This window comes from Columba livia, chromosome 1 (genome assembly GCF_036013475.1).
Source record: "Columba livia isolate bColLiv1 breed racing homer chromosome 1, bColLiv1.pat.W.v2, whole genome shotgun sequence".
Classification (NCBI taxonomy): Eukaryota; Metazoa; Chordata; class Aves; order Columbiformes; family Columbidae; genus Columba; species Columba livia.
The window spans coordinates 13,439,200-13,458,655 of record NC_088602.1 but is presented as its reverse complement, the minus strand read 5'-3'; the positions used below and the strand labels follow the sequence as shown (position 1 = coordinate 13,458,655).

Below are 19,456 nucleotides of genomic sequence, written 5' to 3'. Positions count from 1 at the left end.
CACTCAGAATAAGTTGTAAATAGAAATTAATTGTCCCTCCGCACAGGATATGGTGTCTCAGTGGGTCATTTAGACCAAGTCACCTCTAGGGTTTGCTCTGGAGTTAACGTCCCTGGGCTGTTTGGCCAGTAACAGCCCTGCAGCGTCTCGCAAACGTGATCTCCAGAGGCTTAGCCTGTGAGGTTTTAACTTCAGAACAGCAGTGCATCCAGAAGTCCCTCGCTCTAAGTGCGCAAACACGTGCTGAATCACCAGAGACTGCTCAGCAAAAGGTCTTAAATAACAGGGGCTGGGAGGAAATGGATGTTCTCTTTGATGGTTTATAGAGTGCTGCCCACCTGCCTGTAGGATGGAGCTGTGCAAGGAGGGTTTCTTCCTCTCCCACTTACTGACATGTCACTCATTTCCCATCACAGAGCCTTTCAGTGTTACGCAGTTCAAGTAGTTTGAGATGTGTCATCGCGAGCCTGTTTGATCTGAGGAACGTGCCTGTGCATTACAGGAAATTTTGCTTTACTTTTACCGACCCAAATCAATCCCAGCTTGCAAATTGGAAGAGATGGAGCCCAAAATCTGGCAAACTCTTTTTTTTGTTTGTTTTACCTTCTGAAGCGTCTGTTTGTCTTGTGGAACAGGGCTTTAGTACCGACCTTCAATCAGTAGTTGTAAAATGTGATTGCTAGAAAACTGCAAAGATTTGAGTGATCAAATCCTGGTCCGCTCCTTTCTGAAAACGAAACAGGCGTAATGTTGGGGCGGCAGCGCCCCACAGACAACAGCGCTTGGATGAAATAGCAAGACTGTGATGGACGCTGCTTGTCTCACTGAACAAACACAGACTGGTCCCCTGAGAATCACCCTGACACAAAACTGGTAACAGCTCGATGCAAGGAGGGGCAGGGTCTTTATCCCCGTGGGTTGCCACGTCCTTCCCATGCCCTTGCCCTCCACACCCCTGGCTCATGGGGGATGTGAAAGTGGGACCTTTTCAGCAGCTTCAGTGAAGTCTCCCAACAGTCCCCTGCACCTTTGCAGCCTCCCTCAGTCTCATTACTGCTTTAAGGTGAGGGCATCTATGGACCAAGGTGGTGTCAGCATTCAGAGGGGAGTGTTTGCATGGTTTGGGGAAAATGTCATAAGCCTGAACACGTTGCTTCTTCGGAAATGTGTAGTGCCTTTTTTGGTAGGCACGATAGCAGCACAGATGTCGTGAACCCAGGAGTCCTCCAGCCCATGTCAAGGGAGGGAACGCTTGTTAAGGGATGTGTCTGGAGATCATGGTGCTCTCCCTGGCTCTGCTGCTGAGTTGTGCATGTCACCAAGCGAACCACAGCTCACCCATCTGCTAACAGCGAGCTCCAATGCAGAAGAGAAGCAGCTACTACGCACAGCACAGCGCAACACCTGCATTCTTAATTGTATCAGAAGGCCTGGTGCAGGTGCTCTGAAAACGTGAAGACATTTTAAACAGCTTCCTCTGATTCAAAATGTCAAGTAAAAGCAAAATTACCTCAGAAAGGCATATTAGCCACATAAAGCACAAACATATGCAGAGGGTATATTTACTCATTATCTGTTCAGCCTTTCTGTGAGCAGTACATCTGAAAGCAAAACATGCTGATGAGCTGGGGACTTCCCCATTTCCCAGGAAGACAATTTTGGGGGCAAGACAATGATTTCTAATAAATGCACTGACAGCAAAGATGATGGGAAAAGGAAGTGCAGCTTGCCGTTTCTTTTTGCAAAGGAAAGTACAGTGACTCATGTGTCAGAAGGAACACGCTAACCAAAGACTGGCTGTGCACTTCACAAGTGACCACCCAAAATGTTCCCCATAGGGAACAGCTAATGACGGTTACTCTTGAAGGCACAGGGTCTGAGGACTTGTACAACTAGGCACCAGCATGTCTGTCCTTATGAAATGAAAACATGAATCTGTGATTCAAAAGCTATGCTGGAAGCGTAACTTGAGATAGGACATGAGATTTTTTATGTCAGAGGGAGAAATTACACGTGTTATTTTAAAGGGTAAACTCAGTGACCTGATGCAATGGAAGGATAGGTGAGTACTGAGAAAGTATCTGTCAGTTGAGCTCTTCCCAAGCAGCTCACTGGTATTCACGCCAGAATAAAAGTGTTTGTGCCTGGAGTTGTCTGGGAAGAGCTCTTACCTATAGATATGCCTGAAGTTGAGGGTAATGGGGGCCACAACAGTATTAGGTGTCCGTGGACTTCTGTACTTGAAACAGCATGATACAAAGGATGTGATTTGAAGATCTCATGAATCATCCTTCCTCACTTAACTGGAAAATTAGAGTTCTCAGTGTTCCCTGCGCCCATCACAGGCTCCCAAGGTATCACAGTTTGTACAGGCACCATTTTCTCACTGGCACACACAGGTATTTGCCAGATGACATTGTCCTGTTGCCTCCAAGGCCGGTGCACTTCTGCCCAGGTGCAGAGAGCAGAAGATGAGCCGTGTTTCCCCGCAGAGTTCCTTGCTCACAGCTGACAGTGACAGCGTGTGTGCCAACAGGGCGAGAGCTGTGTGTTCACCGCGTCCAGTACTTGGTGTGCGCCGTTCATGTACGGAGCTAAAGACATGACAGCTCTGCTTGTTCAAAAGCTGTACAAACCGTGGTTCTGAAATCAAAGCAGTTCTTCTTGAAGGCACCTGCACCAGCCCAAACTTTTCAGTTCATGGGACTACAGCTTTGTTTTGTGTGCAGGGTAGGGGTTGGTGTGGCAGAGGAGCGTGCATCAGGTGGACAGGGCCATGAACCTCTTCTCCTTCGGTAGGTCCACAAGGCTTGTGAGCACATGAAAGTATCACTGTAAATATTCAAGGAAAGGAAATAGAGTTACAGTTCTCAGAGCAGTGTTGCATGGTCTGTGTGTTTTATAGCAGATGTTTCAGCACATAAGCAATTAGATCTTAATGTATTAATAGACATCTCTGTAAAATAATCCAGCAGTACATTATGAACCAGACCCTTTGCTGACATAACCTGACATGGCTCCAGTGGCTTCATTTTCAGTTTTGAACAAATTAACTTCTAACATCTTTAATTATACACATCTCTGGCCAGTATAAACCTGTGCGAAATCAGGATGCCTGGATCTCATGTGTGCCTTTAAAATATCTCCTAGGACTTTTGGACTCTACAGCAGTCAAAAACGGCCTTTGGGATCGTATACCAAAATCATGAGAGTGCAGTCCTGCAGTACTGGATAGGGCAGAATTCACGACTGTGCTAGTCTCTGCTACTGAAAAATACTTCAGATCTGGCTGGCACAATTAGAAGGGAGAACTCTGGGGCAGATATGTCCTGGGCTTTGCCAGCTACAGCTCTGGCAGCCTCACACCCAGAGGGGAAAGGGGGTTCTGTGGTCAATAGGAGGCAGCAATGCTTGAAAAATGCTGGTGACCAGAAGGACGGGGTAGTGGTGGCAAGATGTCTCGCAGCATATTTTCCTGCAGTTCCGCATAGTTTCATTGACTGACAAAGTCCAGAGTAGCTTTCTGTAGTAAGTGCTGCTTACTTGCCTGTTGACTTGAAAGATAATTCTAGCAAATAGATTACAGATTGTTTCTTTGGTGTCATCTAATGACTTTTTTTTTAATCTCTGCTTCTTCCAGCTCCAAGGCTCCTTGAAGAGAAAGCTGGTGGTCAATCTGTCACCTGTCAACAACAAGAGGCCCAATGGTGTTTCAGAGAGCTCTTTCCTGGACATTAAGAGGATAAGAGTGGGTGATAATATCTCACTGGGACAAGGTGGACAACATGTTAACAATTGCCAAAGCCAGTCAATGTCAGGAACTATGTCTGTGGGGCAAGGGTCACAAAGAAAGGCCAGCAACCTAGGAAACAATACACATGCTAGTGGGAATGGCATGTTTAACATGACTTTGAAAGAGGTAAAGAAAGAACCAGGAGAAACAATGTCCTGCAGCAAACACTTAGATGGCCAGACATCCCACGAGAACACATTCCCTAACAGATATGGGGAAGAGGCATGGGAACAAATGGATCTGGATCTTCAGGAGCTCTTTAATGAACTGACTAACATATCAGTCCCGCCAATGAGTGATCTTGAACTAGAGAATATGATAAATGCCACGATAAAACAAGATGAGCCATTCAACATTGACCTTGGGCAGCAAAGCCAGAGGGGTCCTGTGAGATCTCTGCAGATGGATAAGATGGTGATAAAGAGTGAATACCCACCAGGCATGAATCAGGCTCCTGTGGGCTCCCCGCAGATGAGGCCTTCTTCTACAGGTCCAGCCTTCACTATGGCCACCGCTGCCATGTCCACCTCTTCACCCATCCCTTCGGTGCCTCAGAGTCAAACACAGGTGTCGCAGGTTTCTTCTGCGTCCAGTCGGCCATTGCCTAACTGGCAGGAGGTGTCTCATGCACAGCAGCTCAAACAGATCGCAGCCAACCGGCAGCAGCATGCCTTGATTCAGCAGCAACAGCAGCAGCAGAACCAGACGGCCAACTGGTCCACCTTGTCTCCATCAGGACCTTCGCCTGGACCCTTCGTGCAAGAGAAAATCCCCAGTCCTTCTTTTCGCCAGCAGCAGTTCAGCCCACAAAGCTCAGCGATGCTCGGGGTACCGGTCAATGGGAACCAGCCGAAAGGGCTGAACAACTACGTTTATAAACCAACCACTGCCCAGAGCAATCCCATGGACATAATCATGCAACAGAAGCCTCAGGACCTGAATAGAAACTTTATCAACAGCGCTCAGCCACCACTAGAGCAGCATCATGGCAACACAAAGCCTTTGTTTCACTTTAACTCAGAGCAAACAAACCAGCAGATGCCTTCAGTTTTGGGTTCCCAAAACAAGCCCGCCCTTCTGCACTACACACAGCAGGCACAGGGTTCAGCCCCCATGCAACAGCCACAGCAACAGCAGCAGCAACAGCCGCAGCCGCAACCTGCTCAGCCTCTTCCCAACCAGTCTCTGCAAAGGCCGCCTAATGTACCCCTAGCAATGCAGCAAAAAATGATGCTTCAGAAAATGCAGCAAAGCCAGCAAATCTCAGGTTTGCAGTATCCCGTCTCCCAGCAGCACAGACAGGTAAGGCAAATGCCTCCTTATTTCTTACAGAATCTTTCTGGTCTGAGTAGTAAAAAGGCTTTTCCAGCCTGGCCTTATTTCTCCAGGAGATATGTACTGGTGGCAGATAATCTCCATCTCAGCACATACTTAATTGAGCTGGTGATGGCACATTTAGCACCTATTCAGGTATATCATGGATGGACATCAGCAAGTATTTCAAGAAAGACATGTTCATAACACTTTTTTCTTAATGCAATGGAGTGAATATGTCTGTATTATGTAGATACTTGTCAGAAAGGTGAGATAGTAGGGCAGATGCTAGCTTGTTTTGGACCCCTACCCAAGTTTTCTAGTTTACAAAAATTTAAGCTCTTTTGAATGGCAAAATTTTAATGAACTCCTGTGTTATCATAGATAATGTATTTTACAATGTTAGTTTTTATACCATCATTTTCCTCAGGGAGGCAAGGTTAGGAAATTCTGGGTTTAGATATCTTTTGACAGACATGACAAAAATACTGTTAGCACATTTGTTATCTGTTTGGCAAAGGAAAACTAAGACTTACCTGTGAGCTTTATAAACACCCATCACACTTCTGGGAATATTCTATGGATCAAATGTTATACACGCTTAGATACAAAGGTCAAGGTTGCCACAGATACGTCTACAATTATATACCACACGGCCAGCTCCCACGATGTGGTCATGAGTCAGTGCTCTGACACCATCGATTACTGTAGCTCAGCTCTGCTGTGTCAAGTCACTGTGCACCAAGATCCCAAGTTTCAGACCTGCCAACCAAAGTTACATAACCTCACTGTACCCCAGAAACTGAAAAACAGGTACAAAACAAGTAAAAGGTGTGTTTGATCTTGGGACATTTAAGCCTTGGCACAGCAAATGCAGTTCAACACATTTGAGGGTATGGAGTGACAATATGGGTGTGGAGATCATTGTGGATTTCTTATATGTGAAAATCAGCTACAAGAAACTACTGAAAAGTGAAAGCCTAAGTCTTCCATAAAGTCCCAGAGAAGCAGCGCTGTGAATGAATTGTTCAGAACTGGAGTTTCTTGGCCAAACTGTTTGGGTGAACAGTCTGATGGTTTGCGGGTTTTTTTGTGGTTTGTTGTTGTTGTTTTGGTTTTGGCTTGTTTGTTTGTTTTTAATATAGTTGTATGCACAGAAACCCATGTCCTTTTAACTCTTTTAAACTCCCTGATGAACCAACCACAACTTTCTCAAACAGTGAGTCCCTTAGCAAGAGCTATGAGGCAAAATATTCAGGCATCTTTGGGTGGGGAGACGTTGCTTTGCTGGGAGATGTTGGAGAAGGAACGTTGGCAGGAGGTGAGCACAGCTACAGCTTTACTGCTTTACAGGAGGTCTCTGCTGCCTCTTCCTCTCCTTCTTGGGCTACTGCTCTCTTAGGCGCATTTCCCCATTCTCTTAATAGACTGGCAGGGAGATGAATTTTAACAGTTCTTTTATTCAGCCATGATGAAGCTTCCAGCAATCTGTCAGCACAGGGGAGACAGGCAGGACTTCTGCAAAGACTACTATTTTTTTCTGAAAAAAAAAATACGCAAGGTCACATTCTGGAAAGGAATAAAAACACTGAGAGCAACTCTGCTTGAGGCAATACTCACTCCCTGCTCTGGGTCCTCCTGGGCTGCTGCTCGGGGCAGCAAGCCAGCGAGATGCTACTTGGCAACATGGCCATGGCAGCACTAGAGAGATTTACCGTGAGTGCTGGGGGATCTCTCACCTGTACTGACACAAGGACTTCTGGCTTAGGAAACTTTCCCTAAATGAACTTTGCTGAGTGTCAAACTTTAGATACTACACCAAGGAAGGAGTTTTGCCTGTCAACACAGACTTCTGCAAGTACCCTTCCAAAGTTTTTGGTCATCTGACTACTTTCCATAGTTTTGTCTGAAGGATGTGCCTACCTGACCCACAGCACAGCTGAGAAGCTTAGAAGCTTTGTAAACAGAGATTACAGGGCTTTTGCAGAAAGAATGATATTGTTTCTATGCTCCAGAGAGATAAGTGGACTTTTTTAAGAGATCCTTACCAGTTGTTCCAAAGTTTTGCTGAAACTCGGAGAACCAGATAGGTCTCTCTCAGTACTCTGTAGCTGGTGGAATGATACTTAGAAATACAGACGGTCCATAAATAGGAGGATTTTGTATTGGTTTGAACATAACTCTTCACCTGGCAATCTTTATGAATTCTGTGAACTCCTTTAGGGCCTGCCTGAACAGCAGCAGGAGCCCACCAGCCCCTTGGTCAGGCCTGCTTGTCCCTGTAGGTCCACTCTTAATATTAAATCGGAGTGGGAGGAGACAGCCCTGATGTTATATTCCAATAAAGACAACAAAGCTCAAAGCAACCTTGTGGGTCAGCTCCTGCTGATTTTAGTAATGGGGGCATCACCTCGTTTAGGCTGCATGGTCTTCTTTCCTGGAGGATCATCTCCCACCTCTGAGGATTTCTACACATCATTAGCAGTAAGCATGATTAATGACCAGCATTTACTAATTAACTTAATGATTAATAATTATTTTACTCGTGCACTAATTCTTCATGAGGAATCAAGGTTTAATTCTGCTTTGTATCATTCAGCTCTTCCTCAGATGATTAAAATTATGGACTATAGGGACCATCTCGGTACTGGCTGGAGTGCTTTGTAGCTGCAAACGTGCGTGCACATTCATAAAGGGCTTTTGTGACATTGCCATCAGATCACACTGACTGGGACACTATAAATTCACATTTTCAGCTGAACCAGCTCACCCTCTGCAATTTTACTCGCTGAGTTTTAAGATCCCAAAAAAGCATTTGAACTTGACTTTATCAGCCCAAGCTTGCTAACTGGAAATGTAAGGCTTATAATTCCTCTGCTTGTCACATTCACTTTGTGTCAAATGGAAGCGAACTTGTAGTGGGATTTGCTAATTAGATGTCTTTTGCCTCCAGGGAAAAGTCATAAAAATGATGGAAATCTTCTTGGTTTCCTGGAAGGCTGGTCTGAATGAAGGTTTTGTTTGCTTCTCTGTTTTATTCTCCATTGTTGTGGGAAAGCTTCACCTTTCCATTTTCTATCAGGATACAATATATGCAGAGTCATGAAAAAACTCTTAGAAATTCAACACTCCCTTTGTTTAGTGAATAATTAGAAGCTCCAAATTCTGCACAGGTTTAATCAGGTTTGCAATACTTATAGAGAACCTGGGCTCATGTGGGGAAAACCTGTAACTGGGCTTGGGTAGGAGTTTGAAGTCTAACTTTCCCCTTGTGGAGAAATGTAGACCAGTCAAAGATGCTTCTAAAGTAAGACCTAAGTATTTTGACAAAAAACTTTATATTTTTGACTAGTCCAAGAAATCTCACACATATTTCCAAAGTTTTTGTTTAATAAGATCCATTAGTTTTCTGTGACAAAGTTAAAAAAATAAAACAATAAAAAAAAAAGAAGTCTGTATCTACTAAATAAAATATTATTCATCCCCTTCTGGTTTTGACCTAAAGCCAAATTAAACTCAAAAGTTTCAAGCTGACTACTTCTCCAAATTTAAATTCAAATTCATTCACTCAAGGGAGGGGAGAAAAGAAGGCTGAGCTCAGGAGAACAAGAGCCCTGATGGAGCAAGGCCACTGTCTGCTGTAAGTGGGCATGTGCCTATTTAGTCTCAGCTTTGGGGGCAAGGATAGTGCAAGACATCATGCGGGCTTCAGCCTCCACTTTACATGAACAACCAGTAGTCCTTATTTTTAAGTCTCTGAAAGTGTCAGTGTTTTCTTTGTAGAAACAACCCAGCAGTGTTTCCTTCTGCAGAGCTCAGGGCCTTGTTCCTTTTTTGCCCTTATTTGCCCTACCTGGGCTGTGCCTTAGATCATTTTCTTCACCAGGTCTTAACAGGCTCATTTTAAACCCAACCAGTCTCCCTACCGGCTGAATACTGAGCAATCCTTTCTCCACTACCTGCTCCAAGCACGAGTGTTCCATCCGTACCTCTTGGCTCATGCTTTCCCACAGCAAAACTTCATATTTCGCGATACAATGGCCTCCCAGGTGCCCCATGACCCAGGGACTCGGCATGGCTGCGCTTGGCCAGAGAGGCCATGGTGCAGCACTGCCCCAAGCCATGTGCCACCAGTGAGGAGCTCCAGGTGCTGAGGTGACCTCCCTAGCAGGTTCCTTCCATTACACCAGCTCTTCACATGCCCAGAAAATCAGTGCTTAACTGATACAAATGCATCACTCTTAACTATCTCCGAGGGATATAGATGGTATTTCAATTCACCTGGCAGCTCTGCAGAGATGCTGAGACAGATTCTCCTCTCATTTTCTCCAGTGTAAACCCAGGGTAATTTCATTTCTTTTCGGGAGAGCATAATTGGACTTCCAGCAGCATAGTAAGCAATAGGATATGGCCTTCTACCTTTTTTTTTTTTTTTTTTTAAAGCATGGGCACCATACGGATTTAATAAGAAGTGTATGTTAAACTGTCAGATTGTTAGAGCGCTGTGAGAGAAAGAAGCACCAGGAGCAATAGATCTAATGCCTTTTTTTGAAGGTGCAAGTAGAAGTATTCTTGTTATCGTTCACTGCTGAGCGATAACTTACACCTCTAATTTAGCCTCTGAAATTTTTCAGAGGAAATGTGGCTTCTTTGGATGATTCACGTAAAAACAATCTTTTCCTAGACCTTTGTGTTTACCACTAAAGAAGAGCACATTTTGGTGAGGCAACCTCTCTTTTTTTGAGTGTGAAGGAACTATTTTGCAAATATTTGTGAAATGAAGAGAGAAAACCTTGTGGTAATTGGTACAAACCAGGACTTAAATTTGAATTAGATCATAAATAACAACCATTCCAGGCTTTTGGAATCTGCAATAATAGAAACTGTTCCATAGTGTAAGAAAATAACAATGTGACCTTTCTTTCAATGCTTGCTATAAAAATAATATTTGGATGACAGCTTTTCTTGATAGCTCCATTTTGGTCACATTCCTTCATGCAAGGGCTTCTGAATCACATATTCTGGATAAAAAGTGGGGTATGTCCCAATAACCACCATCGATTGCAGGGTGAGAGCTGATTTATGAACACGAAACCAGAGAGAAAATGTCATAAGTTGCTGTGTTATCATGGTGGACAGTTGTCTTGGTAGTTCCTTGTGTCGTTCATGCTCAGTTTGCTGAATGAAATGTATAGATAGCCACACCGTGGACTGTCAGTCGCTGAGGATGTTGTAATTCAAAGGCTCAGAAACACTACCACTTCCATAAAGTTTCTTGAACTCTTTGCATAAAGTATTTATGCTGGTGGAATAGTAGAATATTAGCCACTTAGGCCAAATGCTCTGGGTTTGGGAATTTGGGATATAGCTGAGATAATCCCGGTTGTCTCATTTGGACTGCTTTTTGAAGGCACTTCCATGAAGATACCGATAAAAACCATAATTGCACTTGCCTGGATCAGTTCTTTGCTAATGTCAGCACACTTCAAGTCTTATTTATTATTTATTAGTATTGTGAAAGTGCCTGGGAGGTCCATTGAGAGGGCAAAATGTCATTCTGTGAAGAACTGCATAAACTCTTATTAAAAATAGCCCGTCTCAAAGGGACAGTGTTGATCTGTCTTCTGTAAGAATCAAAGAAAAGATGAGTTTTATCAAGGAAATTTGAAGGATATCAGCTTCTACCCACCTGCGTGTCTAGAGGTGTTGACTTGAGGGCTGCAGTGATCCAGGAGGCACTTCATGAGCCGGTCAGTTGTCTTGGCCATGGGGAAAAATAGTGCAGCTGGAGACAGGAGTCACAGTAAGGGTGCTGCCTGCTTCAGGCTTCTGATTATACTCCACTGCTATCTGGAAGATCTGGGCTAGGGTAGGGAAGCAGAGGGACAGTAGAGTTATCTGGTGTTTACATAAGAGAAGGTGATGGTGGCTGTAAGGAGGAAAGGGCAGGTAAGAAGATCGACAGTGCTGGTGGCCTGGGATGGTGGAGTTAAGTAGGAAACCATCACCAAAGGCAGGACATGAGTTCGTGCTTATTAGATTAACTGGAAAGGAGGTGTAACAGGACAAGCTTGGGATAAGGAGCTGTGAGGATACAATGCCAGCTGAGAGGCAAGGGGCTGGGGATGTTTCAGGTCTGGTTCTCTGCTACTAAGCGAGTTAGTCTGTCTTGGCCTGTGATCTCACTGATAAACCTGGGATATCTGTGAGAGCTTCTCACCTGGCTGAAGTGGGGGTTTCTGCTATTGCTGTGTGTGCATCTGAGGCCAGAGTCAAGCCCTGAGTCAACTTCCTGCAGGGATTTTGGAAAGGCTGCCTGGAAAAACAATGTAATTCCACAGCCGTTTAGAGCTGGCATGGTGAAAAACCCTTTCCTGTAAGTTTTTGCTTGTTTATAGGCAATTTCTGAATACATCAAGAAGTCAAGGAACAAAAAAAAAAATTAACAATCCCCAGCTCCCGTTTTTCCCTCTAGAGTCCTCCTATTTTTTTAATTCCCCAAAGTCCTCGAGAGCAAGTCCCAGTAATTTGTCTTTCTAGAGGTTCAAATGAAGGAATACTTTAATGGCAAATATTACTTTTACTGCTGGTGTTTTTATGGTGGAGACCTGCCCTAGGCCACAGATGACTGTCATTAAGGCAGCAGCAGACCTAGTAATGTTGCTTTAATGTGAGTTTTCACAGGTGAATTTGCCATTTGTACATGATGCTGATCCAGAAAATCAGCCAGATGCTCCAACAGAACTATTCCAGAACCATCTGCCTGTTTCATTTGCTGCATGCCTGTTTCTGGTAATGTACACACAGTGTAAGAGACAGCTTTTGCCCTGAAGAATTTATAATCTAAATAAGCAAGCCAGCCAAAGCTTGAGAGGAAGGAAATGTTACTGTATATTTTATATATTATGCTATATTTTGGGAAAGAGAGAAGGAAGATCTCATTGAAAGCCATTGCAATCAATCCACTGGAGCTGTTGGATAAGGACTCATTTACCATCGCAGAGGCATCCTGTGACAGAGTTTAGAGTTGAAGTAGACCCAGTGTCAGTCTCAGAGCCACTGTCCTTGTGTCCCAGGATAGTGCCTGAACCTATCAACCTGCATCTGCTCATCTTGATCTGACAGCCCCTTGGTCTGAGTGTCTTCTCTATAGAGCCAGCATCCACTGCTCTCAGCCTTCACAGCCTGTGCAGTCCACCAGAGGAGACCTCTGGAGTACTTACAACAGCGTTTGATGCCTTTTTTCCCCTTTGTACCTATAGATTGATGGTAAACAGCCCATCGGGGTACACCCAGCAGCTTGCCAGCTCTCAAAGGGGCCTTTGAGACACCTGTGCATGGGTGGCCGTGCCCTGGCTATGCCTGGGATTCTGCTTGTCGCCTTGCGTGTGAGGAGGGAGAGGGGTTCTGAGAGCAGCCTCACACTGCATTGAACAGACCAACTGTTTTGAGTGTCATCCCTTCAAAAGTGGTCCTCACTTCTCTGTCACACCTGATGAGGCTCTGTTCTGTCAGGCTTCAGCTGGAATTTGGAGGGGGCTGAGTGCCTGAAACAGTCGGTCTGTCTGAAAAGCCAAGTGCCTTTCATGGAGTCTTTTAATAGTGATACTTAGCCCTGACATAGCTGTGGAAACATGAGAGTCAAATGTTTCTCCAGTTTCTTAGGCAGAGGTGAAGATTTCTGCAAGGTTCGCATCATATTTTGAATCAGTAGAAAACACAGAAATCAGGTAAAAGCAGGGATATTTATCCCTCTTTGTCGTACCGTTATCTGTATTTAATGTTAACCCCTTAAGATTCCTATGTAAGCAGCGAGGAAGGCGCAGCTCAGAGTACCTAAGCCATGGGGCATAACCTCATTGCAAGAGTGTGAGCGTCCGTGAGCCCAGCTGTGCGGCTCTGGCTGCAGGACACACAGACTGAAACTACAGCACACTGAATAGTGTGCCAGTTTGTCAAAGGAAGGGGAGGACAAGGTGCTTTGGACAGTCTCAGGTGAGATTTCACAGGACGGCAGAGCTGATCTAAAGGTTAGGAGCTTCAGAAAGGGGCAAAGAGTCCTTCCCCACCCCATTCCTGTGTTCACTCCTTCCTCTGGCATCAGCTCTGGCATTTGTCTGAGTTCTCACAACACTGGCAGAAAACTTTCCTTTTACTCTCTGTGTTGGTTTTCTGCTCTTTCAGTGACTTTCTTCAGCTCATGGGGTCAGACAAAGCCAACACTGGCACAAGGGAAGTGGCAGGAGCATGTAGCTGGAGGCAAGAAGTGGAGGTGGGATTGACCCTGCCAGCAGCAGCCAGTTGTTAAACTGTACTCAAGTGGCTGGTGCTGGGGAACCTCAGCTGCAGGGGTGGACAGAGAGGGAGTGGAAAGTGGACAACTGACTGCAGGAGGGAGTCAGGGTGTGGAAGGACAGGAACTGAGGGCAGGAGAGGTTCTGGAAGCAGAAAGTTCAGTGCAAGGGAAAGCAACAGTCAGGTGGGACCAAATCCAGAGTAGGACAAAAGTGATGGGGCAGAGAGAGACTGGGAGAGGAGGTGGTGAAGGAGTAAGGTGCAGGAAAAAGCCTGGAAGAAGGTAATAGAGAGTGAAAATTTGGTTTGGATGGGGAGGAATGAGAGAGAAGGATTGGGATCTCAGGATGAGCAAGATAAGAGTGAGTTTGCATGCAGGTGGAGGGATCTGAGGGTGGGAAATGGTGTGGGAGGACAGGGAGCAGAATAGGAGGCACTGATGCACAGGGGACAAGCACCTATGGTCCTTGCAAAGGGGAGAAGGGAAGACTGATAACACTTAAAAATGATCTCTGTATCATGTGCCAGGAACAACAGAAGAGGCACAAGGAGCTTGTTGTCCAGTAGTTCCTGATGTATCTGCAGGATGTCTTCAGGAGAGGGCAGGAAAAGCGGCTTTCCAGGCTTGCCTCAGAGCACTTACATTGCCAGCTGAAAGGACATGCTACATATTTCAGTCCGTGCTAGTCATCCTGCCAGTCTCCATCAGTCAGGGTGACAGAATAAGCAGCATATGTGTCCCACTGGAAAAAAATTAATACATCCCGTTCTGGTGTTTGCTTCCTTCAGGAGCCCCCCACAGCTCTTCTACCACCCCCAGCTGCAAGTGTAGCCATTGAGCAACCAACATGTAGTTTATTCCCTGCCTGGCAAAACATGTATATCAGGAAGAAAGATGGAGACTGAATGGTCCTCTTAGGTCTTCATAAGAAGCTGTGAAGTTCACCTTGTTTGAAAAGTTCCTCCTGATTGACTGCTACCAAAATCCTTGCAATGACCAAATGAAGGTGGTATTTCTGTGATGCCAGTTTGTTCTGTAACCTGTAAGAGGGAGAGGTTCTGAGGGCTTTCCATGATTCTGTGAAGACGGGTTAGATGAGCTCTCACAGTCTTTTCTTTTTCCAGTCCTTTCTATAATTTACAGTGGTTGCAAGCCGGGCCACAGCCTGGCTCCAAGTGCATGATGAATGACTAAAGGATTTAGTGCTTTGGTTCTGGTTAGAAGAGCATCCAACTTTATCCATTGCAGAACTAGATTTCTCCAAATGACTGTAAGCTGCAATCCCAGCTGAAGCAGGCTTTGCTGGGGTGACTCCAGTCTTGTCTGGTTTCAGCTAGAATGGAAAAACAAGAAAAGAATGGCTTTTTTTTTCCTGCTGGAACTGGTAAAAGACATGGGAAGACGTAGGGATTAGCAGAAGTATTGGGAGCTTCACATCCTAAGTGCAAAACAGAGTGGGAGAAGGGTGAGTGGGAGTGAGTTCTGGCTGTCCATCCTTAATCCAAAGCCGCCTGCTCCTTCCCGGGCCATACTTCACTGTCATACACTTGCAAATTCGCTCCAGGAATGAAAACAGACTCACTTTAAGCTTGTTCCCAAAGCTGCAAATTTGTCCCTGCTGGGTGTTAATTTAACTGCTTCCAGGGCACCAGGATGTCTACTAGAGTTCGCTTTGCCTTCTTTCTTCCTTTGCGTTTTTTTTTCGCACATCTGGTATTGTGAAAACTTCCAAGGCACCACACAGAAGAGTGATGAACTGACCACTTTTAACCCTTTCTGTAGCATGGCAAGTATGACCCTGCCTGTCACTCTCTCTCCAGTGTTTTCACCCTGTGACAGAGTCCATGGGCCTTGTTACGCACGGGATCCACAAGCACTAAGGTAGATCTTATGAGCATTTCACAGGCTGAGAATCCAGCCTTTCTTCAGCTCCATCATCCTCTGTTTCTCCTGTGAACAAAACTGGCTAAACAGTAACAACTGAACTTTAAACATTTCTAGCAGGAAGAAATAGGTTTGGGGCAGGGAGGACTTTTTTCCAAAATATTTCCTTTTTCCTCTTGCTTCTATCTGGTGTTGCCACTTCCCAGCAGGGAGGACATTCATTGCGTTAGTTTTGCTCACATTATGGCAAACGATGGCCTTTTCCTGGTTTTGTTTTTTTGGAGGTTTTTTGTTTGGTTGGTTGGTGTTTTTTGTTTATTTGTTTTTAGTTATTGCGTTTGTTCTTTAACAGCTGCGTTAACTGTTCATCTGCTGCATCCACTGAACCAGAGCAAATACAAAACAATCTAGGTGTCTCATTTTCAGTCATAGCTGTTGTACTTTACCTCCGCTTTCTGTCAAACAGGTTGTATGACCTGCTCACTTGTTTCACTAACACACTTCTGCTAATAGCGTACAGACTGGCTTTTTTCTCTTTGGCTAGGGTCTCCTAAAAAAAGCCAAAGGTACGTGAAACTCACATTCCTCTTGCATTTTTGCCTGTTGTTCAACACCAGCTTTATGGCACAAGGAAGGTATAAAGTCTTCTTTGGTGTCTTCCTCTCAGCCCTACCATTACTTTTAATCCTGTGGCCTTCCTTTCATACTTCCATTCCAACAAGTGTCCCTTCTCAGTCCTGGTTCCTCTTCAGCACCCAACTCTGGGGAGCTGAAATACCTTGGAGAAACATTTCACAGCTGTGTGGGCTGGTGAACACAGCAAGAAAGCACCAGTATCCATCACAGCGATGCAGGAGACCCAGACGTGCCACAGCCCTAGATTTTGGCATCTTCTCTTCTTTGTGTAGGGTTTCACTGCCGAGTTTTATTTTTAAAAGAAGTAAATAACTCTCCATCCGCAAATTACAGACCTCTCTGGTAAACATGAAACCTGCTTCACGGGCTGAATACAGCTGTGTTGTCAAAATCTTGTTTCCTATTCAAAGTGCGAGCAAGGGCGGCCTGTTTCAGAAGCAGCCCCTGTGGGCAGCACCTTCTCCAGGGCCCCGGGAAGCACTGGAGCAGTTCTTCACAAGAGTTTCCATAACCACATACATACACTGCATTCAAAAAAAAATCTTTAGATTTTTAATCTTCCTGAAATGCTTTCTGGAGCGTTGAGCTCACCACCTGAAAATACTAATGAAATTTAGTTTGTGGAGATACATTCATCTCCCTATTAAGCCTGAGCTTTTTAAAGCTGCAGAGTAGGAGTTATGTGTCCATAGCCAAATTATTTGTGCAGATATAGAGAATGTCAGTCCAAAAACTGTATAGCTTTAACATATCCACCCCTGTTTTTCTTCTGACAAGTTTTCCAACTGGTGCACCTAGTAACCACCTTTGAAATTGGCCATAAGTAAATTTAGGCTGGAAATTAGCAGCACATCCCCAGCAATCGGAGAAGTTCTCCTTTCCCAAGGAGGGGGCTGGTGGCCAAAAGCCTAACTGCTTGTGAGATAAAATTTAGAATAAATGTTAGATGATATGTGATACTAAGGCACTCAGCTTTAAAATTAGATCCCTTTCTACTCCTCTGTTTTCATAGCAAAGACACAATATAGTCCTCTGGCTGTCACCTGATCTCGCTCTTTCTTTGAAGGAACCAAGTGGGGAGCTGTGTCAGCCGCTGCTCAGCAAAGTGGAGTAGATGGCGTGGTTAGGGACACCAGACAGACTTGGCATGGTTAGGGACACCAGACAGACTTGCAGGCGTTTAATTGTTGCATTTGTTTTAATATATGGTCTACTGTTGTTATGAGCTTCGAGGATATTTTCCTCCCAAGGAATCCAAAGCAAACCAAAAGCTCATCAGTTGTAATTGTATGTAAATTTGCATATGCATCATTAATTAAAGTCAACCTGTGGGGAAAAAAAAAATAAAGAGCTAAAAGACCTTTGGACATTTGTGTGAAGTTCACTGTGCTTTATACCAGGGAATATAGAAGTATTTGGACTGTTTCCTCAAACGGGCACAATGTTAATGAATCATTTTAATCACCGTGTCTTTCAACAACTATGCAAAACCAAGCTTGACAAAAACAACATACAAAACCCAGAGGCAATTGTGAGGCTACTAATTAGATAACTTTGTCTTGATATTTGCATTTGAGCCTATGGAGCTGGAAAACACAGTACATTACTCTCAGAGCAAGAAGCAAACAAATGGCTACTGCCCCACATCCCCTCAAACAACAGTTTCAAGGTGCCTCTTGATCTCTTGCATCCCCAGGATAAATACCAGGGATAGTCTTTGCTGTGTTTTTTCCAATTTCTCCTTAAATCTCTGATCTTCTTGTAGCAACAAAACAATGCAGGATCTGGAATTACGCTATAAATGATAGTGAAAAGAAAAAAATGTAGAATGCCCAGATGGTGTGTTATTTTAGCCACAGAAATGCTACCAGTAAAAACTAAACCAAGTTCAGTTCACACACAAATATCAGTAGGAGCACTGAGATAGTAGTGCTAGCAGAAGTAATGAAATTATATCATATATGCTAATTGTTTTCTACACACTAATTCATCTATAAAGCTTCTGTGAAGTAAGTAACTATTAACAGTGAGATCAACATTTTTTTGTAGCATCTGATGAAGCTAAAGCATTAGAAATACACGTGGTGCATCTAGATAGGTGACTTAGCACAAAGTGGCTGAGACAAGGCGAGATGAAGTAGATCAGTACTTGTGAAAACAGGCCATCTATTGAGATGCATAAGCGTGGCTTTAATTTTAGTCTCCAAAATAGGGTTTGATTCCGAATTAGCATAAACTTTGCAGTTTTTATAAGTTTTTCAAATTAAATTTTTTTCACCAAGCACTCCCCTGTTGAAAATTCAGATAGGCAAAGATTCCTACAAGTGTCAATGTATTTTCAGGAAACTTCCTTTTAAAGATTTAGAGGGTTTGACAACCAAAGCAGTCAGGATTTCATTTCATTAATATTTAAATATATATAGCTTAAAGCAGTTTAAAAATTCAGAGGTTTATATTTCATGCTGAGGGAGGCTGTATGTGTCGATACTTGTGTGGTCAAAATGAGCTCGTGTAGGCTAGAGTAGCGTCTTTACACTTCACGAAATAGCAAATAGATGCAAAGGTAAGATCTACACTTTCAAATGTAGATCACAGGAGAAATTGATTTCACACCAAGGCTTCTGAATTTGCATCTCAACTATTTTATACATGTCTGTTTACCCAAAAGGCAAATATATTTTCATGTATGACAATGCAGAGGGCACCTCTTGTCCTTATTTAAATGGTAATCAAAATATTGTTACATAAACAACAAGGAAAAAAAAAAAGGTATACTTAAATATATTAAGTTTCAGAGCAATGCTCTCAAAGATTGGGAGAAGTGGGTTTTTGTTCCCTGTTCAGACTCAAGTTTTCCTCTTATCCATCAGTTTTGAGTGTTACTGAGGTCCTGGGAAAAACACGGGGCAAGTCCTGTGCTGAGTGAGAAGGACATGAAGTCTGCACTCCCCTGAACCCCCTCACCGGTTTGCTTAAAACAGCAAAGTGAATGGTAGGAGCCCCTGTGGTGGAAGTGGGGAGCACAAACACATATATATATATGCATATATATATATATATATATATATATATATACACACATACGGGATGATGCCACTCTACCACTAGGTGTTTGCAACCCGAACACCACCTGCAGTCTGCACATCCGTCTTGGGCAATGTATAGAAGAGAAGAAGCAGCTTCTTTACAATTAATCTGAGACTTTTCAGACAGTGTAAAGGTACGAGAGAGGAGATATAGAGATCATGAATGACATGGGGAAAACGAACAGAGAAGAATTAATCACTGTTTCTCCTAAGAGGAGAGTTGCAGGCACCTAATGAAATCGTCAGGCAGCAAAACACGCAAGAGGAAGGTGTCTTATACCTGACACCAGGGAGCGCTTTTTGTGGGCATCTTTGTGGCACAACACTGTGGATACCGAAAGTATGAATGGATTCCGAACAGGGGCTGGGCAAATCCAGAAGGAATATTTGCCGAGGGCAGTCAAACACTATGGTGTAGATGGAAAGTTGCACTCAGAAAATCGCTAA

General features: G+C 44.1%; 1 protein-coding gene across 1 annotated transcript in view; it reads left to right on the top strand.

Annotated features, from left to right (window-relative positions):
* Positions 1–19,456, top strand: part of MAML2 (mastermind like transcriptional coactivator 2) — a 218,429-nt gene that overhangs the window by 142,379 nt on the left and 56,594 nt on the right. Inside the window, exon 2 of the mRNA XM_065043416.1 lies at positions 3,641–5,095. Coding sequence (XP_064899488.1) covers positions 3,641–5,095 — 1,455 coding nt within the window. The remainder of the gene's footprint in view (positions 1–3,640; positions 5,096–19,456) is intronic.